This window comes from Bos taurus, chromosome 25, assembly GCF_002263795.3.
Source record: "Bos taurus isolate L1 Dominette 01449 registration number 42190680 breed Hereford chromosome 25, ARS-UCD2.0, whole genome shotgun sequence".
In the NCBI taxonomy this organism is placed as follows: Eukaryota; Metazoa; Chordata; class Mammalia; order Artiodactyla; family Bovidae; genus Bos; species Bos taurus.
Genome location: NC_037352.1, coordinates 1,688,845 through 1,710,575, shown reverse-complemented (window position 1 = coordinate 1,710,575; position 21,731 = coordinate 1,688,845). Strand labels below are relative to the sequence as shown.

At 61.2% G+C, this 21,731-nt stretch overlaps 1 protein-coding gene, 1 long non-coding RNA gene and 1 other non-coding gene across 7 annotated transcripts; 2 read left to right on the top strand and 1 right to left on the bottom strand.

The window, feature by feature from the left end:
• Positions 1-146: 146 nt before the first annotated feature.
• On the bottom strand, positions 147-16,716 carry TRAF7 (TNF receptor associated factor 7). Of its 5 annotated transcripts, XM_059881264.1 has the most exons (22): positions 14,259-16,716; positions 11,187-13,963; positions 9,013-9,128; positions 8,695-8,752; positions 8,176-8,267; positions 5,740-5,856; positions 5,241-5,333; positions 5,066-5,099; positions 4,351-4,534; positions 4,111-4,245; positions 3,281-3,498; positions 3,131-3,204; positions 2,905-2,953; positions 2,701-2,828; positions 2,433-2,515; positions 1,772-1,811; positions 1,550-1,666; positions 1,352-1,474; positions 1,098-1,217; positions 877-1,008; positions 674-793; positions 147-507 (listed from the first exon to the last, which is right to left on the bottom strand). In XM_059881264.1, the coding sequence occupies exons 3-22, from the start codon at positions 9,088-9,090 to the stop codon at positions 493-495; spliced, it is 2,010 nt and encodes a 669-aa protein (XP_059737247.1). In that variant the 5' UTR covers positions 9,091-9,128; positions 11,187-13,963; positions 14,259-16,716; the 3' UTR covers positions 147-492.
• A 440-nt stretch (positions 16,717-17,156) lies between these two features.
• On the top strand, positions 17,157-20,917 carry LOC100847802 (uncharacterized). Its single transcript, XR_139675.6, has 2 exons — positions 17,157-17,387; positions 17,613-20,917. It is a non-coding gene; the product is annotated as an uncharacterized lncRNA (long non-coding RNA).
• On the top strand, positions 17,428-17,510 carry LOC112444384 (small nucleolar RNA SNORD60). Its single transcript, XR_003032711.1, has one exon. It is a non-coding gene; the product is annotated as a small nucleolar RNA SNORD60 (small nucleolar RNA).
• Positions 20,918-21,731: the final 814 nt, after the last annotated feature.

The following is a 21,731-nucleotide window of genomic DNA, read 5'->3' as shown; positions in this document are numbered from 1 at the left end:
GAAGCAGCCACCAACAGGACCACATCCTGGGGTTGTCAACAGGCACCTCTGTGGCCCCTGCCCAGCTTCCCTCCCACTGGGCAGTGCCTGTGCCCCCCGGCGTGCTCAGGTGTCCCCCCTCCCCGAGGACCATCCCCACTCAGAGCCACAGTCTGTGCAACTTTTATTTCAATCAAGAAGTAATCAAATCTATGTACAGTCTAAAAACAGTGTAGAAAAGGTGAGTAAAAAGGCCCACAGTCCATCTGGAGTGAGGATGGAGGTGGGCCTGGCAAGCGTCGTACCTGGCACCCAGATGGGCTGGGCACTGTCCTGGCAGTGACGGTGACAGGGCCAAGCAGAGGGAGGCTCATGGGGCACAGGGCAGGGAGGGCACTGCCTGCCTGGCTGAGTCCCCATGGGGCAGGCAGAGACCCCAAGACCAGTCACGTGGCCCACCGGGCTTAGGCCTAGGTCAGGCCCAGAGGAAGCTGAGACCCGGCGTGGATTCTGTTAACAAGTCCACACCTGCAGGGGGAAGACTCCATTTCAAGTGCCACTTTGGCCATGCAGCCCCAAAGCCCGCTGCCATCCGTACCTGCCCCCGACAGCCCGGGCTGCTAGCTCCCACCTGCCTCCCTCGCTCCCACTTCCCCACACAGCCCCTGTGGATGGCCTGAGCCACGGTGCTGACCTTCACAGTGCTGTCCACGGCTCCGGAGAAGAGCCGGCCCCGGGACACGGCCAGCGCGGTCACACTGCCCTGGTGACGCAGCAGAGTCTGCGTGCAGATCATGTTGTCCATACTCCAGACCTGGGGACACATGGGACATGAGGACCGCCCAGGCCTGGCACCAGCCCTGAGCTGCCCCCTCCAGGCACTTGGCCAGCTCGTACCCTAAGAGACCGGTCATAGGATGCGCTGAAGACTTTGGTCTGGTCTGGCGTTGAGATGACTGCCAGGGCGTACACGGTGCCAACATGGCCTGTCAGGGTCCGCACCTGCTCCTTAGACTCGATGTCCCACACCTGGGGGGTGGCGCTGGCAGGTCAGAGGACACAGATGGGGGCGGACAGGGGCCCAGAGCCAGACGCCGCCCCCCCGCGTCCGCTCTTACATGGATGAGGTTCTCGTAGGTGCCACAGACGATGTGGTGATTGGTCACAGCGATAGAGTAGACGCTGCCGCCAGACGTCTGCAGGACGTGGATGCAGTCGAGGGTCCGGATGTCCCAGATCTACGGGCAAGCGCAGGCCACTTGGTCACAGGCCAGGCGGCCCACCCACGACCCAGGGTGCATGTGAGGGCCTCCCTGTGCTGGCCCAGTGGGGGCAGGGCAGACAGAGCCGGCTCGGGGTCGGGGGGGCCCACCTTGATTGTCTGGTAGGAGCCGCTGTACAGGTAGGTCTGGGCGGCCACCAGGGCTCGCACCCAGTGGTTGAGGCCAGTGAGCTCCTTCTTCAGCTTCAACTCTGTGCCCACGATGTCCCAGACCTGTGGGAGTGGCCGTGAGTGCAGGCCGGCGGGCCACCACCGGCACCGGCATGCACACACACCGCCCGGCCTGACCTTGATGGCCTTCAGGGAGCCGCTGAAGAGCATGTTGTGTGAGGACACCAGCGTGCACACCGGGTTGTCGTGGGCCCGGATCGTGTTCACCTTCTGTAGGTTCTGGATGTCCCATACCTGGTGGGAGATAGGCGCGAAGCCTGAGGCCCTGCCGAGCCCAGGCCCCAGTGGCACAGAGTGCCTGGGGCTCTCAGGCCCTGCCCGCCCGCCGGCCCCACTCACAATGATGGTGCAGTCGGCCGAGCCACTGTAGAGCTTGCACCTGGGGAAGGAAAGCCAGGGTGTCAGGGCGGGAGAAGCCAGCACCCCTGCTGACACCACCCTGGCCGGGCCAAGCGAGCACTGGCCACCAGGAACCAGAGGCCTTGGCCATTGCCAGGACCACTACAGCTTCCTTGAGCCCAGCCTCGGTCTTCCCGCCTCAGCGAGAGGACCTTGGACGCGCCTGCCTGGCAAGCGTCTGACAGCTGAGGCGGGAGGTAATTACCCTTGTTAGCATTGCTGGCAGTCAAGCTGTTGCTTCCTGTGCGCCAGCATCTCACACGCACATACACACTCACGCCCACAGCACACAGCCTCGTGACACATTCCAGGAGGGATGGTCTAGAAGGGGCACTCTGGGCTAGGGGGTGGCCGGGCCCTGTTGGCCAGCAGGAGCCTGCCTCCCCTCCGGTCCTGCCTGTCCTCGGCCACCTGAGGCTCTCCGGGGTCAGGGCTCTGCTCAGGGAGGCACAGTGTCAGAGACGGAGGCCCCACGTACCACCACCCATGACTCGGCCCTGCTCAGGGTCCCAGGACTGGCGGACAAAGTCACTCTATGACACATGCAGCCACAGTCCACGTGGGCCCTGTGCTCAGTGGACACATGTGCGCCCACACTCACCCCTGGATGCAGAGGGCCAGGACAATGCCATCATGGCCCTCCAGCGTCTTCTGGCACTTGTAGGTGGTACACGTGTCCCACACCTGCAGAAACCAGGGTCAGGGCAGATCCCAGCAGGGCCAGCCTGGTGGCAGGGGGCACTACAGCACGAATGATGTGAGCAGAGAAAGCCCTGTCCATGGGCAGGCCTGGAGCTGGCAGAGGTTGGTGTGCCATGCCCAGCCCTGCTGCTCCAGGCTGCCTGGCCCCTGGGCAGGCTGCTACCCACCTTGATGGTCTTGTCAGAGGACCCACTGAAAAGCAAGTCCCCCATGGAGTAGACGCAAAGACACCAGACGGGGCCCTGGTGGCCCACAAATGTTCCCTTGCACTTGAAGATCTGCTGTGGGTCATAGGCTGCAGAGAGACAGGAGGTATGAGGTGTCTGGGGGCCTGGGGACCGCGGGGCGGGCAGCAGGGGGCCCACACTCACAGCCGAGGATGCCCATGTTCAGCCGCGCGTTGATGTGGGACAGCTCGTCCTGTGGGGCCAAGAGCAGAGCAGAGCGTGGGATGGGTGGGGTCCCAATGGCCTTTCCTGCCCCAGGCAGGGCCCCCCAGCACAGACACCTAATCCTGAGTGGGAACAGGCCTTCTGCTGGGACCCACCCCACCCACCTCCCAGCATCCGGCCCCGCCCGTGGCCCCTGCCCGCTCACATTCAACATGGACGCATCCCTCCGGAACTCCATGAGGTCTTCGCTGAGCTTGCTCTGGTTTTCATCCAGGACATCTGAGTGGCAGGGCAGGGGGTGTCAGGGACCCGGAGGCAGGGCTGAACCCCTGCACCCCCTGGGCCGGTCTCTCACCAAACTTGAGCTCCAGGCTCTTCTCCAGCTGGTCTATCTTCTCCGAGAGCTTGCCCAGCATGGAGCGCAGGAAGGCAATCTCCTGGTCCTTCTGGGCCAGCGCCACGTGCATCTCATGGAAGCGGTCGTCTGTCTGCTGCAGGAACTCCTTCAGGCCCTCGAAGCGGCACGTCTCCAAGTGCGTCTCGTATGTGTCCTGGTTCCCGATGAACGTGCACCTGGAGGGATGGGACAGCTGTCCTGCCCACCTGCCCGCCAGGTGGCCCCTTCCCTCTGCCTCTCCAGCCCCAAGAGTCTCCCACAAACCCCACTTCTGTGCCGGGCCACTGCCCTGTGCACAGCCGCTCGCCCACCGCCCGTCCTGCCTCCCCCAGCAATCCAGCCGCCGCACTCCAGCCCAGAGCTCCTCCAGGGCTCCTGCTCCCCCTCACTGGCTTCCGCCCCGAAGAGCCAGCTGCTGCCGCCTCTGCTGGCCCCTTTCCCCTCTGCTCTCAACTCGCTGCTGCTGGTCCAGCTGCCAGAAGCCCTCTCCCAGGTCCGGGCCCGGCTTGTGCCCTTGCATGCATCAGTTCCCAGCTCCCCGGGCGCTGTGTCCCCACGGGGCTCGGGTCTCCTCAGCACCTGTACCTCGGTTTGTAATTACACAGTCGATGGTGTGGCTCCCGCTAAGGCCGTCTCCCCAGTGCCTGGTACTCAGGCGGCTCTCAGCCAAGGGTTGCTGAAGGAGGGGCCGTGACCGCCAGCCCAGGCCTGCCGCCCCCTGCGCCCGCCCCGCCCCGCCCCTGGCCCCGCCCCGGCCTGCCGGCCCCGCCCCCGCCCCGCCCACTCACCCGTACTTGGAGTGGGGACACTTGATGTGCTCGCACTCCCTGAGGTGGGCCTCCAGGTTCATCTTGAGGAGGGGGGGGCAGCTGGGGTTGTTGGGGCAGCGCACAGGCCTGTAGTCACAGCTGCCCTCGTGGTCCCTGGAGGGGCGGCCGGGCGGCACGGCGTGCGGGCTGAGTCCCCAGCGGCCCCAGCTCTCGGGGGCCCCGGGGGGGCGGGGACTGGGGGCAGACGGGGGCCCTTACTTTCGAGCGCTGAGCTTGATGGTGAAGGGGCACCCTCGGGGGTCCACCTCGAAGACGGAGGGCTTCCCGCCCCCCACCGCCCGACAGCCGTGCCTGCAGTGGATGAAGAGCTCGCCGATCTGCTCGGCCACCGCGATGTTGTTCACCACCACCGTCAGCTTGGCGTTGTCCACGGGGCACTTCTCTGGGGGGGAGGGCACGCTGACCCCATGGCCTGCCCAGCCAGCCCCGCCCCGGGGAGAGCATGCCCTGGTGGGCGGCGGGCCTGGAGCCTGCTCCCCGGCTGGGTGGGCTGAGCCTACACCAGGGGCCTCATCCTGGCGTCTACCTTCCCCTCTGGGGCTCCCAGAACAGGAAGGGACGCTCGGCTGGGCCACCAGGGACCACCACTAGGTGAGCAGTGGCGACGGAGGCCTCTTGGTGGACCCAGGAGTCTGGGGTAGTGCCGGGGGGCTGGGGACAGAGCGTGGAAAGGGCCAGCGGCTAAGGCCTGAGTCCGCGAGGCCAGCAGCCCTGACAGCGGGCGCTGCACCTGGGGGTCTCGCCCACACCCGCTGCGGGGAGGCCCCGAGCCTGGCCTGAGCGCTGGCCAGGAACTGCCGGTGGCGGAGGACTAGGGGGCTCCATCAGAGCTGGGCCCCGGGTGGACCTCCCCAGAGGGACCTCCCCGCCACTGGGGACCCGGGTGGCCGGGCCTGGGCTGAGAGGGTCCTACCTGACTTCAAGGCGCATCTTCGGCAGAAGGTGTGCTGTGGGGACAACGGGCAGGTGGGGGCGCAGCCGCAGGGACCCCACCCCTCGCCCACTGCAGAGGGCACGTGCTGGGCGGCCAGACCGGGTGCCTCACGGTTCGGGGCTCACAGAGCACACAGGCTGGGAGGGCAGCTCACCCCACACGTGGTGATCACGGGGTCCTTGAACACGCTGCAGCAGAGCTGGCAGCACAGCTTCACCGAGGGCTGCTCGGCAAACACCAGCGGCTCCTGGAACCAAGCAGGGTGGGGTGAGGGGCGCCAGGGCTACGGGAACCCAACTCCCCGTCCCGCAGGCCGGGCTGCCCTCCTGGGGCGAGAGCACCTCGGCCGGGGTGTGTCCTGAGGGGAGCCCACTGAGGCCTAGGGCTCGAGGGGACTTGCGCATGGAGAGGCCCTCCAGCTGTGCCCACCCTCTCCCTGGGACTCAGACCAGAAGGGGCCCCAGGTGGGCCCCGCCTTTCCTGCTGAAAGCTGGTCCCCGGGCAGCCCCTGGGACGGGGAGAGAGAAGAACGTGCCTGGGGGACCCAGTCTGGGCCCCCAAGTCCCCGATGTGGACCTGTGCGGACAGGGAGCCTGAGGGGAAGGGGCCCCCACCGCCGGGCACGGGGAGGGCCCCCCACCGGCCACACCTACCGGCTCCTCCTCCTCCTCCGGCAGCGAGAACGTGGAGCGGAGGGACATGCTAGACTCAGAGTGCAGGGAGCGCACGGAGATGGCTGAGTCGGAGCGGCGAGGCGTGCTGATAGGGGGCTGCGGGCAGGGGGCCGACCATCAGCAGGCGGGAGGACCGGGCCAGGACCCCTGGCCCAGCGGGCGCCAGCCCAGTCCCCAGTGTGCTGAGGGCGCGAAGCCGGCCCCACGGTCCTGGCCCTGCCGTCAGGACGCCCGCTCACGTCTGCCAACTTTCTTTGTGTAAATGGAGAGACTTCCTGCTATTCAATTCTACGAGGACACGCTCGGCCAGCTTCCTGCTTCCCGTGAGGGAATGTGGGCCGCAGAGGGGGCACCTCCACCAGCCAATCCCAGGGCGGGGGTGGCCACGGCCCCCAGAGTGCCAGAGGGAGGGGCTGGAAGGCTGGCTGCAGGGCTCCAGGGGCCCACGGGCTGTCCTGCCTGGGGACAGTAGCCCAAGCCAGGGAGGCTACCAGGGTAGGGTGGACACCCCCACCAAACCCCAGCCCAGCCTCTGAGAGCAGGGGGGAGGGGCACAGGTGCTGGACTCTGCCTGAGCTTCCAGAGACACAAGGAGGGGTGCGCCAGGACAAGGGGCACCGTCCCTTCTTTCCTTCAGGGCCCAGAATCCTCCAGGAGAGATCCTACGAGAGCAACTGCTCCAGTCACTCCCATGCTCCTCTCTCACCCTCCCAAAGCCTCATTCAAGAGCCATAAACCACCTGCCTCCACGCCCAGCCCACCAGCCCCTCTGGGCCCGGCTGCTTCCTTCCAAGCCGTGGCGGGTGCATAGACAGTTAGAAGGGTCCCCTCCCCACCAGCCCGAGGCACAAGACCCCTATGGGCCCAGGGAGGCTGGCTGGGTAGTGCCAGGGCCCGGCTTCCCGGCGTGCGGGCGGCAGAGATCCGTGTGCCCAGCGTGCCCACAGACGGGCACCTCCCTCACCAGGGCAGCACCCGGCAGCCCAAGTGGCACGTTTGCATGGAAACACCACGTGAGGAGCGAGAGGGGAAAGTCAGAGGAAGTGAGTCAAACCATCCCCAGGGTAGCAATGGAAACCAGAGGGCGAGAACAGGTCCAGGCGGGAGGGGGGCCAAGCATGTGGGCTGGCCAGGCTCTCTCCCCCTGGCCGCCTGCCCGCTGTGGGGACCCCACTCCCCTTGAGTGCAGGGGCAGCTGCAGGTCTGGGCCGGGGGCAGGGCCACTGGCCCCAAACCTCAGGGTCCGGGAAGGTCCAGCTCCTCAGGGCCAGCAGCGGGCGTGGCCCGGGGGGGCCCGACAGCCGCCAAAGACCTGGTGTCCAGGTGGCCACAGCTCCAGGCCCTCACAGCACGTGCCCACATCCAGAAGCCGCCAAAACCCAAGGATTTCACAGGGAATCCACTGTCCTCAAGGCCCAGCCAGGCAGGCAGGCAGGCCTACTGCTTCCAGCCTTGCTCCATGAACACGTCACGGGCCCTGGACACGTCACAGGCACCAGACACGTCACAGGTCCTGGGCACATCACAGGCCCTGGGCACGTCATGGGCCCCAGACACAGAGGCAGGCAGAGCCCAGGGGAGGGGGCGAGTGCTTGGGGAGGGCCTAGTGCTGTTCTGGGCACATGAGTGTGTTTTTTGAATAATTAGAAATACTTTTTTTTTTTTCCTATTAAACAGAAAACAAAGGCTGGCCACTGAGGAAAAAGCCTGGGTGCTGGGGGGTTAGCAGGGCTGTACAGCTGGCCAGAGGAAGGTCCGAGGCAAAGCAGGGGCAGCCCAGAGAGGTGGGCGAGGGTGAGAGCCCGAGGGTGACTGCGCCCCAGGCCCGCTACCCAGGCCCACCTTTGCTTCCCCTTGCAGCCCCAGAGCCGAGCGAAGGGCCAGTGGGCAGATTGGCAGGGAATGGCCACTGTGACCCTGGCCCCATGGCCTGGGCACTGACACCCAGCTCCAACTCTGCCCCAAACCCCTAAATCGGTAACCCCCGCCCGGGCCTACCTGCTGACTCCTGTCTGTGGTCAGGACCCCCAGGCTCAGGGCCCCTGCTTGCACCCAGCAACCCACACACACAGTCTCCACTCAGTAGGAGAGAAAGCTTCAAAGATGGGGATCAGACCTGGTCACCCTCCTGAATGAACGTTCTGTGGCTCCTACCACCCCCACAAGAGGAAGTCAAACGTCCAGACCTGCGGGCGCCACACCACCCAGCCCAGCCACCCCTCGCCCCTCTGGAAACCCGGCCACAGGGGCTCAGGTCTTGGGGTGTCGCCGCGCTGGGCCCTGGCCTCACCGCTCTCTCCACCCTCACCTCTGAGCTCGAGGCACTCCCTCCAGCTAAGCCTCCACCTTCAGCTCCTCCTGGGCCTCTTGCCAGGCCCGCTCCCGAGGGCAGAGAGGAGCGCGGCGCAGACCTACCATGCTGTCCTCCTCGTCCCGCGGGGAGTAGGCCAGGGAGCTAGAGGAAGAGGGCGTCCTGCGGTGCTGTTTGTATGTGCTGGTCCCATCGGCTGCAAAGAGAAAGGGCCACGGTGGGCAGTGCGAGGAGAGGCAGAGCCCTGAAGAGGCAAAAGGACCAGCGGTCCTGCCCGGAGGGGCCACGTGCCATCTCCAGGGAAGAGGCTGTGCCTTCGTGTGCTGGTTCCTCCCCACCTCCCAGACACACACGCTGGGGGCTCCCCAAGGGACCGGACTCCAGGAAGGAGCCCAGGAGTCTGTCCTGCCACCATCCCAGGCCCGGCCTGTCCCCGAGCCCGACCCTAAGAGCCTGGGCTGGGATGAGTCAGGGGTCACTTGATCAGGGACGGGGTGTGAAATGGTGCCCACTCAGAGAGGCGGCGGGCAGGGCTCCGCGAGGAGGTGTAGGGGACCTGGGGGCAGGCAGCGGGATGGCGGACTGCTTCCCTGGCCCAGGCTGGTCTGGGCTCCCAGGCTCACCTTTTGTGATGGTGGTGACAGCCGAAAAGGCGGGACCGAACGTGGTTTCCATTCTGGTCTGGAGAGAGAATGAATGTGACTCGGCCCCGACCCCGCGGAGGATGTGGCCACACATGTGGATACGGGCTGACATGCTGTCCCACTAAGGAGCCCGCGTGCACACACACTCGCAGACACACCAACCACACACGTGGCACAGCCCACCCGAGGGACCTCCAGGGATGGACTGGGTGTTCTGGAAAGCCCCCCAGGGCCCTGGGCGTGTGGGGTGAGCACAAGGCGTGCCCAGAGGCGACCCTCCCTGGGGTTGGCCCTCACCCCGGCCGTGTCTGGGGTGGGAAGGTTGCTCGGCCCCCCGGAGAAGCGGTTGTAGCGGGCGCCCTTGCCCGAGCTCATGCTCTAGAGCGGCATCCAGGCTCCTCGGGCGGCGTCCCCTGTGGGCAGAACAGACACAGGGCTCCAGACGGTGGCCCAAGCCCTGCTGGTTGGCAGGGCTGCTCCGGCCGGCCTGGCTCCACCACCAATCCCAACAAGGGTGGGTTCCTGCAGTCAAAGCCCCCTCCCCTCCCACCTGCCCCAGGTATAGACAGGCCGGAGGGAAGGAGGCAGCCCGGGGGTTGTGGGGGGGGCAGGAGCTGGTGCTCAGTTCCACCTTGCTCCAAGGCTTAGCCCTTGGGAAAAGCCAGCCAGCTCTGCCACCCACCTCCTCACTCCTGCTCTGTCTGCTCCCCGGGGTCCAAGGTCAGGATGCCCCTGGGGCCAAGGCTGGGCCAGCCTCAGGCTATTTCCTGCCAGGGCAGCTGTGGCCACGCCCCAGGGGACCTGTTGGGTGGTGCCCCGCCCCTCACCAGCCACACCACACACAGAAAGCCCCTTCAGGCAGGAGAGGAGCGCAGAGCTCAGGCTCTTGATGGTGTGCAGGTCACCCACCCCAGGAACAGAGCATGACTCTGCTTGCCCCCCAGAGTGACTCAATCTCAAGGGCTGGGGTAAGCAGGTAGCTGAGAGACGGTGCTGTGGGCATCACCCCCGGTTTCTGGGGACTCCCACCCAATAAGAGAGGAGCTAGGGTGGGCCCAGGGAGAGCTAGCCAGGCCTGGGTGTAAGCAGATCCCGTCAGCCGCCCACAGAGGACGGGCCCTCCAGGAGGGCAGCTCCACTCCCAAGATAGTGCCCACCCTGACAGGGCCATCTGATGTGAAGAACTGATTCACTGGAAAAGACTCTGACGCTGGGAAAGATTGAAGGCAGGAGGAGAAAGGGGCGACAGAGGATGATGGTTGGAAGGCACCACCGACTCCATGGACCTGAGTTTGAGTAAACTCCGGGAGTTGGTGATGGACACGGAGGCCTGGCATGCTGCAGTCCATGGGGTTGCAAAGAGTCGACAAGACTGAGTGACTGAACTGAACTAAACTGAGGTGGCCGTATCAGCAGACTCCACCCGCCCCCCGCCCCCCCCCCTCCCCCGCCGCCCCCAGAGCAGTGTGCCTGACATCAGGACCTGCTGCGTCTGCAGCCAGGAGCACCGTGTCCCCCACGGCAGTCGGCTGTGCTGAGAGCCCTGCACAGGGAGGAAGGCCACACGCCCAGGCCCCTTCACCAAGCCCGCATGACCTCTGCACCTTGGGAGACCTCCAGCAGCCTCCCCTGGACACACACCACAGGCTCATCACCCAGCGCATGGTCCAGCCATCAGACCAGCATTAGGAATGGCTCTCCCCATGTTGCAGGGCAGGCAGGGGCCCATCTAGTGGTCTGGGGGTCCTGCAGGACCCCAAGGCTCCAAGGGGAAGGACAACCCATCCCCCCACGAGAAGGTAGGAGATGCTCTATGCCCCCCATGTGAGTCCAGCAGACAGCAAGGCACAGTCCAGTTGGTTCTGGCACTTTCCACACCAGGCCCTCCTGACCTGGCTCCTCCAGCGACAACCACGCCCCCCACAACGGCCAAGCAGTATGCCCTGGGGCCCACCCGGCAGGACAGCAGGGAGGGGTTGGCTCTAAAGCTCTCCTCACTTCTCCCCAGCTGCACCCCTCCAAAGACCACCTCTCGCCACAGGCCCAAGTTTTGAGACTCAGGCCTTGACACGGTGGCTCTCAGCCCCCACAGGTGGCATTGCCATGAGGCACCTCGCCCACCTGCAGGGCTCTGAGTGCCTGAGGTGTCCCCAGAGCTTGGCCAAAGCCTCCCCCTCCTGCCTGCTGCTGGCCCTGCTGTGACTCAAAGGGCTTGCCCCCCCACATACCCCCCCTTCTCTGTGGCTTCTTCTCTAGGGGGTAACAGGGGCTCTGGAAGCCCACCTCCAGCACCCCTGTGGGTCTCCCTATTAAGTAGGAAGTCCTGGGGGCTGCCCTGCTAGGAGTAAGGCCACTGGGCTGTAGCTGTGTGAGGCCCAGCCAGCGCCAGCACTCAACCCATCCGCGCAAAGCGCTCCACCCCTTTGGGGGAACCCGCGGCTGGCTCTGGGTGGCCGCTGGCTGACACTGACCTGGATTTTACAATCATCTGCTCCCTCCGCTGCAAGCTCCCCGGGGCCACGAGGCCAGCTGCCGGCTGCAGAGAGTGGCACCCACGGTCCGGGCGGCCGTGACCCTGGCAGGCGCTCCCCCCAGGCCGCAGCCAGCCTGCCCGCCCCCTCGGGGGTGCCGGTTGCCTGAGCGCCTGTTGCAGTGGCGGTCTGGCTGTCCCGCTCCGAAGTGAAGTAAACAGAAAGGCACGCAGGACTTGCAGGCAACATGCAAATCAGCCGGAAAGTCCCCAGACAGCCAATAGGGTCAGGCGGGGCAATGACACAGGAGCCGGCAGGGGACAGACCGGACAGGACTGGCCCCGTGAGCCGGGCTGAGAGAGGGAAGGACGGAGGGAATCACTTCCCAGTTCACGGGGTTCAGTGCACCGCCCCGGCCCTGGATGATGGGGGACCTTGGTCGTCCCACCCACCCATGCGCCCTGGATGGTGGGAGGACCCTGTCCGTTCTGTCCACCCGTGCGCCCTGGATGGTGGGGGGAACCCTTCCGCCCCACCCACTCATGCACCCTGGATGGCGTGCAGGGGCGGGAGGGAGGGGATTGTCGCCCCGCCCACCCTGCTCACCCCAGATGGTGGGGCACCCTGCTCGCCCCGCCCACCTGGAACGCTGGGATTGCATCCAGAGCTTCTTGGAATGGAGCGAGATGCCCCCCGGCCCGCCCTCAGGCCCCCCAGGGGCTGCATTTCGTAATAACAGTCCTCCCCAGTATCCTCTTCCTGGAGGCCAAAACCCCAGAAACGCAAGAGCACAGCTCAGCACTCCGTAGGCTGGGGCTCCATTGAGGCCAGCCAGGGGTGTGCCCTGGCCCCGGAGGAGGAGGCCCCTTCCCCACCCCACAGTCAGCCTGAGGCTCCTAGACAGGCAGGACGTTGTCAACAGAGTGAGAATCCTCACCCACACCAGAACCTGGCCCTTGATAAACTGGGAAAAGCTGCGGGCTGGCAGACCAGGGAGACCCCACCCAGGGTGGAGGAGGGCCAGAAAGCGCGCCCCCTCACCCTCCCTCCTTCCTGGCCAAGGCACCTCAGCACAGTCTGGGGGCTGGATTCAGAGATCTTATCCCTGAGAAAGGCCCCAGTCCTGATGGAAATAGGGTGTCCACCTGGGGTGAGGCTGTAGGGCTGGAGGACCAAGAAGAGCCCCTCCCCTGCCTCGCCTGAGCGGGTGTCAACGCCCAGGGGTCCTTGGCCACCCACACCCATGTCTAAGGGTGTCCTGGGGCCTGGGGTGCATTCACTGCCCAATGAGGAACTAGAAATTCGCCCCAAATGCCCCAGCGCCTGAACTTCTCCATCCACCCGGCTTCAGGAAAGCCCCCCGCCCACTCCTCTGATCAGCCTCCCTGGGAGGGAGCCCAAAGGGATCTGCTGGGGCGTCCTCTTCAGGAGTGTGGGACATGACGCCCCTTCCCCTCAGGAAATACCCAGAGGGCTGTGGGGGGCATCCATGGTCAGTAGGGTGGCCAGACGAGGTCGAGATCTGCCTCGAGACAGCTGCTCCAACAGCCCAAGCAGCGGGTGTGGTGGGGTCCCCTGAACAGCACGTGCTGAGGCAGCAGGCAGTGGATTGGCCTCTAAACGCCATTAAGGCCACACATTTGATGCTGACTACCCCGGGGGGGCGGGGGGGGTGGCTCGGAGGAGCTGTGTGTGCAGCCTTGGCCTCACCTGTAGACCACACAGCCCCAGGTAAGCCCTGCCCCAGGGCCCCCTGGCCCAAGCCCAGGCCAGGCTGCCAAGTCCTATAGAGACAGGCCCGGTTGCCATAGCAAAGCTACACACACTTCCCGTCACTGTTCCCTGCGTCTCCTTAATATGCTTTTTCCGTCCCAGACAGGCAGGCTGTGACTGTCAGGGGTCCCCTCGGACCCCAGCGCACCCTGGTCTGGCGCCTGCCCAGCCACCTTCCCTCCCAGCGCTTGGCCCAGGCCTTCGGCCTCTACTCTCCATCCTGCCCCTGGCACCCATAGCCCAGACTCCACGCAGGTGTCAGAGCAGCCCAAGACACCTGCTGTGGCCTGCCCTCCCCAGGGCTCTGCCTCCTTGCCTCTTCCACCCAGCCTCCTGGCCTTTCCTGTCCAGGGGCAGCCTCTCCAGCCTGCCCAGCCCCTCCTGCACCACAGCCCAGCCTTAACCTCTACTTGGCAATGGAAATGCCTTCCTGTCCCCACCCGCCCTGGGGGCCAGCCTCATCCCCCCCCAATCCTTTCTTCCCCATATCTGAGGACCATGTATGAGGTCAGGGCCTGGCCCAGCCTGTGGGACGTCCAGAGGGCTTCCTGGAGGAAGGGGCTGGCCAGATCCAGTGCAGGGAGAGAATGTGCTGGAAAGAGGTGGCATTCATCCTCCTCTCTCAGTGTCCAGCTGCAGGGCTGCTTTTTCCTGCCCACACCCTCCCTCCACCACAGGGCCCAGCAAGCCCCAACAGCTGTCCTAAATCAGGAGTCTAAACTCGTGGAGACAGGCCCGGAGCCTTGACCTAAGAGCCAAGTGGCTGGTAGTCCCTGGGCCCCGTGTGCACCTCCAGGCTCACCTGGCCGTGGTCTCATTGCTCCCTGTGTGGCTTCTGTCTCCTGGGTTTCCTCCTTCTTGCTTCCCAGTGGAAGTGGGGGAGGGCATGCAGGCTCTGGGCCAGATCTGGGTCTGGAGGTGACCAGCCCACGCCCCTCAGCCCTCAGGCACACCCCTCCAGTCCTGGTGTCTGCTGGGATGCTCCTCCTTGCTCCCGGGGGCTCCTGGGAATGTCCATCCCCAAAAGACTTTCAGACAGCCCACTTCCTCCTGCCCAAGCGGCTAAGGGCCAGGTGTGCACAGTGGCGTCAGCACCAGCCCCACCTGACTCGACGCTCCCCTGGGGAGGACCATCTCTTCAGACTCAGGGCTAGCACACGGGGACACTGAGGACATCAGTTGAGAGGGATTGGTGGGTCTGTCTTCATGGATCCCCCCGCATGAGCCAGCTAGAGGCCTGAAATGCTGGGTGCCCACCCGCAAGTGCTAGGCTTGGGGAGACCTGAGTTCAAACCCCACCTCTGCCACTTGGCAAGTGTGCAACTTCGGGCAAGTAGTGTGCCTGCCTGGTCCTCAGGTTTCTTCCCCCGTTAAATGGACTGGCTCCACCCAAGTCTGGAAAGAACTGTGAGAGATGCCACGTGAGTTAGCAACGAAGGCTCCACCGACATCAGCTCCTTCTTGAGAACTGAAAACAGAGCTGCAAGGTCATCGCAGGCACAGACAGCCAGCAAGAGATCAGGGCCGAGGCTGACCAAAGTCCTGTTCCTTCTGCTTCCTCTGTGGCAGCCAGCAAACCAAGGGGCCCCACCTTGCAGGTAAACCAGCCCCTCCCCAAGCCAGCAAGAGGCTGGATCATCGTGTCTGGGCAGCCAAAGCCTCCAAAGTGGCTCAGGTCCTTCAGCCACATCCTCCTCCATTTCCCAAACTGCCTATTCCTTTGTCCAGCCAACTGGCCAAGGTTCACACCCGACTCTGGAGAAGCCAGGAGCCTGAGCTGGGGGCAGAGAGGAGGCAGAGGGTCAGAAGTACCACTGAGCTGCTCAACCTGCCAAAGGCACTTTTCCAGCTGTTCCTGTCTGCCGTTAGGCAATGCTAAAGAGCGTGATCTTTTTCATTTGTTTCCAGAGGTATCATGACACACAACCATAGTGGAGTCACTCCACAGAGAACCTCAGCTCAAGCTCCTTCCTGGCTGGGCTCTTATCAACCAGGTAGCCCATGTCCCGGCTCTTCCTGCTCCGAGGGAGGAGGGTCTGGCTTCCTGGAGGCAGTGCTGTTATAGCATGCAGGCACCTCAAGACACAGGGACTAGGGTTTCCATGAAGCCGCGTGGATGCCCAGAGCAGTGCAAGGGGGTATTTATGACAGAGAGGAGAAGAGGTGTGGGAAGGGAGCTGCTGCTGCTGCTAAGTCGCTTCAGTCGTGTCCAACTCTGTGCGACCCCATAGACGGCAGCCCACCAGACTCCCCCGTCCCTGGGATTCTCCAGGCAAGAACACTGGAGTGGGTTGCCATTTCCTTCTCCAATGCATGAAAGTGAAAAGTGAAAGTGAAGTTGCTCAGTCGTGTCCAACGCTAGCGACCCCATGGACTACAGCCCACCAGGCTCCTCCGTCCAAGGGATTTTCCAGGCAAAAGTACTGGAGTGGAGTGCCATTGCCTTCTCCGGTGGGAAGGGAGAGGCCCAAAGAAATGTGGAAGAGAGATGCCACATGCTTGCCAAAGGCAGCCCCCAGGAGAGGGGGCCTGTGTGTACATGAGGAGAGGTCTGAGGGATGGGAGAAGGGGACACTGATGAGCAGCACAAAGCTCTAAGCAAGGGACATAGCTCAGTGGGGTGGAAACCCTCCCCACCCCCAACAAGAGCAGGACCCCAGACTCAGCCCCAGCTGACCGTCCCGACCTGGCTCAAGATAACCTGGCCCAGGCAGCCAGACCCAAGTGAGGATTAGAAGAGGAAGCCCCCCTTCCCCGACACACACAATTCAGCCTCCTCATGCTCTCCTTCCCCAGCAAAGCCAGCAGTCCATCCTCCGCACACAACCAGAGGCGCTTGACTAGACAGACCTGACCCCGGCTCTCCTGTGCTCAAGTTCCCCAACAGCCTCCCTTGTGAGCACCACGCAGCCTCCATCCTGCACTCTGGCCTGGCCTTACCACTTCACCTCTCACCCCATCGCCAGAACCCGCTGGCATCCTCTGAGCTTTCTCATCCTGGGCCTTTGCAGTCCCTTTTCTCTGCCCAACACGCTTTTCCAGCAACTTCCCAGGACAGGCTGCTTGCTGGAGGTGCCCCTCCTCAAGCCCTTCAGGAGCCCCCAGTACTGTCTCTTTCTCGTTTCTTTCCGTTTTTCATAGCACCTGTCACAGATCCTCATGACTGTGTCTGTGTATTGTGGGGGGGACCCCCAATCACCGGTTCTGAAAAGGGGGGACGCTTGGAAATGGCTGGAGACATTTTTGGTTGTCACACCGGGGGCGAGGGAGGCTACTGGCATCTGGTGGGTGGAGCCCAGGGATAGTGATCAACACGCTACAAGGCACAGCGGGCAGTGACGATGGGCGCGAAGTGCCAAGAGGGGCGAGGCTGAAAAATCCTCCTCGAGAAGAGTACAGGAAAACTGGGGTCTCGCTCTCCGCAGTCTCCCCGCGCCTGTGACAGTGCTGGGCACCCAGCGGCGAACCGTAAACGGAGGAAGAAGGAGCGAATAAAGAAAAGAACGGAGGAGAGGAGCGAGCGATGGCCCAGCTGACAGACAGACAAACGCACGGACGAGGGAAACCCCGGCGCGCCTGAGCCCCGCCCCCCAGGCCCGAACCCTTCCCGGGGCCCCAAACGCCGGGCCCCTCCCTCCACCGCGCGGACCGAAGGCGCGAGCCCCGGGCCCGGCACGCCGCGCGGACACTCACCCGCCCTTGGACGCTCGAGAACGGGAGCGCCACCCTCTCGCCTCATCGTGCCCCCTCGGCCGCCGGCCGGGGAAGGGACGGGCCGCTCGAGCCGGAAGCGCGCCGGCGCGCTGCCCGCCGGGAATTGTAGTTCCCCGGCTCTCGCGGCCCCAGGCGGCCGCCTTCCCCTCGACTCTTCAGGAACTACGACTTCCGGCGGCTCCGACGTCGCGGGGATGGATTGGTGGCTTCGGAATCATTCTATGTTGCAGATCGGGCTCTGATTGGCTGGGTATATCCGTCAGTCACAGCTAGGTTCAATGGCCTCTGCAAAAGGGTGGGGCTTAAGGGGTCTGGTGCTGGAGCCCGCTCCCGAAAAAGATGCCAGGGCTCGGTTGGTGGAGACAGGAAAAGTAGAAAGAAGAGCGTATCAGCGGTGACGGGGGCGGATACTTCCTCCGGGATTGCCCAATCGCAGAGTTGGGACAGTTTCTATAAAAGCTTGAGTCTCGCAGACCCGCGGTCTTTTAGGATCAAGCACGCGGTTGGAGACGTCATTTTAGGTTCCCAGTGCTGCACTTTGGAGGGCGGGACCCTGGCCCGGCGGGGCCTGGGAAGGTGGCCCAAATTCGTCGGCCAACCTAGCCTCCGGGCTCCTCCCTCAGCCTGAGCGCCCACATTGGTCTTTAGTTCTCCGCCCGTCTGCCTCCCGCTCGCCGCAGTTCCTTCGGAAGTCCGAATTATTTCTGGTAAGAGGTAAGACTGGACTGTCCCTGGCTTCCCAAATCCAGTTCCAGGCCTGTGATGAATTGCTTTAATTTCTGACACCTCGTATGAAAACTGCACGTGCAGTCTGATTATATTGCAAGACTGAGGCTTTAGTGTGTCCCCACCGTGGAAGGGCCTGGGGGTGAAAACACGTCTTGCCAGAAATGGCAGGATAGAGCATCTGTCTACAGTTGGGCTCTTTCTGACTTTCAGGACCGTCGGTGACCCGGCTGGAGACCTTGAGGTCAGCGTCTTTCTAAGGGGCCTTGGATTCCAGGTAAATCCAGGGCCTTTCCCAGCTGGGGCTGGGAAATGTCTGGCTTCTCCCTCTCTTCACGGTTTCTGCCTCGCTTTTTTTCTAAGGCTTCCCTCTTGGGAGGAAGGCTGGTGTTTCGTGCCTTTTGGGAAGATAATTTCTTGAACCTCACTTGCAAACTGTGCCTTGGTCAAACTCAATGCTATGTCCGGTGGAATTCATACGTCCCTTTAGGCATCATCAGGAACGCAGGGTGAACGACTTGGAACCTCCTGTTGCTCCCACCTCACCCTCTGCCTTCAAGGTGCCACCTTCTGTTATTCCCAATTCCAGTTCCCCCAAGTTATTTTCATTCCCTCTTGGACCCCCTTCACTTCCAGCCTGTGCAGTATATTCCTACCTGCAAGCACGCTATTGCCTGGTCAGTTCCATGCAGCCCAGTCCCCGGGGGATATACTCAAGTATAGGAAAATAAGAGACACAATATGGTCAGTTCAGCCAACTGCAGTGTATCAAGTTTGATACTCTTTTAAGGTTTTCTAAAAATCTTTCACAGGCTGTCCCTGAAAGAGAACAGGGTTTTCTTCCTCTTAAATCACTTCTTTGATCTTTTTCAGTGTTTAATGGCTTTCAAATACACTTTCTCATTCCTTCTAACAGGTTGACCTCTCTGCTCCCTAGGGTCAGTCCCCCTGAAACTAGGCAAAAACTCAGTTACAATTAGACCCGCAAACACAAATGCCATAGCTCCTAGAGGTGGCCTTCGAAGTATTTAGTGATGGAGAAGGAAAGGACTCACCATGAAAAAGCCAGACCAAGGCTCAAACTAAATAGATAGCCTTTGCTCTCAGCCATGCTTCATACATAACCTCAGGGCAACCCAAAGTGGGCAGGAGGAGTTGACCATCAGTCTGGAGGTGAGACCAACAAGGGGGGTTTAAGTGTAAGCCAACCAGCCATTGGCCAGTGAGTACCAGGAGCTCCCGGGCCATGCCCAGTCTACACACAGGCCAGTCAGTGGGGATGGGACTGCCCTTGGTCGCTAAGGAGGGGGGCCCTTCTCCTGGGATGGCCATGCTGGAAGCCCAGGGATTCTGGTTGCTCCCCCGCCACAAGATGTCTGTATCCATCGAGGAACCCCTGATGGCAGGTAAGAAATTTTTTTTTTTTAATATGGGAGCCACTTTGTCCAGATTTCTCATGCTGGGCCTTCTTCCTGGTGACTAGCTGATGGAAGTCCTTGCCCCTTACTTCACTGAGCCTCTCACATGCCTTTTGAGTTGAGTGTCCTACCCCACTATCAAGGAGAGCCCTGGGCTCCCTCAGGGCCACATGGCGGTTAGGTGGCCTTAAGCAGTGTCTAACCTTGACCCTGGCTAAGGCTGATCAACAAGAAGAGCAAGGGCCTGTACCCAGCCAGAGTCTACAAGCTGTGAACCCTGCAGTTTGAGACAAAGGAGTCCCTCTGCTAAGTCACTTCAGTCGTGTCCAACTCTGTGCGACCCCAGAGACAGCAGCCCACCTGGCTCCGCCGTCCCTTGGGACTCTCCAGGCAAGAACAATGGAGTGGGTTGCCATTTCCTTCTCCAATGCCTGAAAGCGAAAAGTGAAAGTGAAGTCGCTCAGTCGTGTCTGACTCCTAGCGACCCCATGGACCGCAGCCCACCAGGGCTCCTCCGTCCATGGGATTTTCCAGGCAAGGGTACTGGAGTGGGGTGCCATTGCCTTCTCTGAGAGGAGTCCCTGGAAGGCCATAAATGGCCAACCAGCAGAAACTCAGCTTAAGCCAAAAGCTGATTATCCTAACAGACAATAGCCATAAGATTAGAGGGAAAAGGTTACAGCCCTAAACAGATGCACTCTTAAAACATAGGCTCTTGGTGCTCTGTCTGAATCCAAGAGTCCCATTCTGTCGGTTAGCCAAATGAGGGATACAAGATGGTGTGAGACCTCAACGGGAAAATGCAGTAGTCCCTGTACACCCCCTTGTGGCCAATCCTTATAAAAGTCCCTGGAGATGCTGTGTGGCTCACTCTGACCTTAAATCCCAGTTGATCCCTCACAATATCAGATTGCCTTTGAGTGGACTAGCCCCAACTTGGACCAGATGCAACAATGTACTTGGTGGACAGAAGTACCCACCGTAGGGGTGTTGGGACATCAACACTTGTTTGCCCAAACCCTAAGAAAGGAAATAAAGATTTGCTAGAAGGGACTGTTCTACAGTCTGTAAATAACATGTTGATATGGAGGCTCAGATGAGAACGACATTGAAGTTCTTAATTTTCTTCAAGCCCGGGGTTACTGGTTCTTCCAGAAAAAGGCACAAATTTCATAGGAACAAGTTCAATACATGGAATATATTGTAACCCCTGGAAATACACAGCTGTCCCAAGAGAGAAGAGCTATATTAGGCTTGAGTGCCCCTAAAGATGTTTTTTTGTACTTACAAAATTTGCCCTCACGAAAGCTCCTCTCTTTAAAAAGCCATTTTGTATCTGGCTGGAAAGGAAGGGACTACTCTGGAGAGTAGAGTCCTAATACAGAAGCTGGGAGGCTTCCAAGCAACTAGATTAAGTGGCTCCAGGTTGGCCTGGCAGTAGCTGCTGACAATTTGATTACTGGAGGAGGCTAACAAGCTTAACCTTTGGAAAGTGAAAGTCACTCAGTCATGTGACCTTGTGGCCCCATGGACTATACAGTTCATGGACTTCTCCAGGCCAGAATACTGGAGTGGGTAGCCTTTCCCTTCTCCAGGGGATCTTCCCAATCCAGCCCAGATCCCCCGCACATTGCAGATGGATTCTTTACCAGCTGAGCCACCAGGGAAGCCCTAACCTTATCATTGTTGAGAATGTAAATTAGTGCGGCTACTATGAAAAACAGTATGGGAGTTCCTCCAACTCCAGCATATGATCCAGCAGTCCAACTCATGGACACATACCCAGACAAAACAATTATTCCAAAAGATAACATGCACTCCTGTGTGGATAGTGAAGAGAAAAAAAAAAAAAACAGTTGCTTAAGTTTATTGTTAGGCTAACCACTTCTGCCTCTGTAAACTGGCCTGCTTATTGCTCACCACCTCTGCTTCTGTGAACTGGCCTACTTATTGGGTCAGCCAAACTGCTTAGGCGGGAAAGTCACTAGGACCCAGAATCCCATGCCATAGAAAAGATAGCCAGAACAAAGCCTGTGCACTCAGCCTCTGGAGGCAACTCTGGAGTCCAGACAGGTGCTAAATAAACTGCTGTTCTGCATCTCCCAGTGTCACTGGTCTCTCTCCCTTGCCATGGTTTCTGTAACAAGAAATGGAAGCAACCTAAATGTCCATTGACAGATGTGGTACATTCTTATCCAAGATGTGGTACATACATGCTATGGAATATCGTTCAGTCACTACGTCCTGTCCAACTTTTAGGGACCCCATTAACTGCAGCTCACTGGGCTCCTCTGTCCATGAGATTTCCCTGGCAAGACAACTGGAGTGGGTTGCCATTGCCATTTCCTTCCTCTAAGCCAGCCTTTGCACTCTCACCCCCAAGTGGCTCTTTAGTTCCTTTTCATTTTCTGCCATTACGGTTCAGTTCAGTCGCTCAGTCGTGTCCGACTCTTTGTGACCCCATGAATCGCAGCATGCCAGGCCTCCCTGTCCACCAACTCCTGGAGTTCACTCAAACTCAAGTCCGTTGAGTCTGTGATGCCATCCAGCCATCTCATCCTCTGTCGTCCCCTTCTCCTCCTGCCCCCAATCCCTCCCAGCATCAACTCTTCGCATGAGGTGGCCAAAGTACTGGAGTTTCAGCTTCAGCATCATTCCCTCCAAAGAAATCCTAGGGCTGATCTTCAGAATGGACTGGTTGGATCTCCTTGCAGACCAAGGGACTAGCAAGAGTCTTCACCACCACAGTTCAAAAGCATCAATTCTTCGGCACTCTGCCTTCACAGTCCAACTTTCACATCCATACATGACCACAGGAAAAAGCATAGCCTTGACTAGACGGGCCTTTGTTGGCAAAGTAATGTCTCTGCTTTTGAATACGCTGTCTAGGTTGGTCATAACTTTCCTTCCAAGG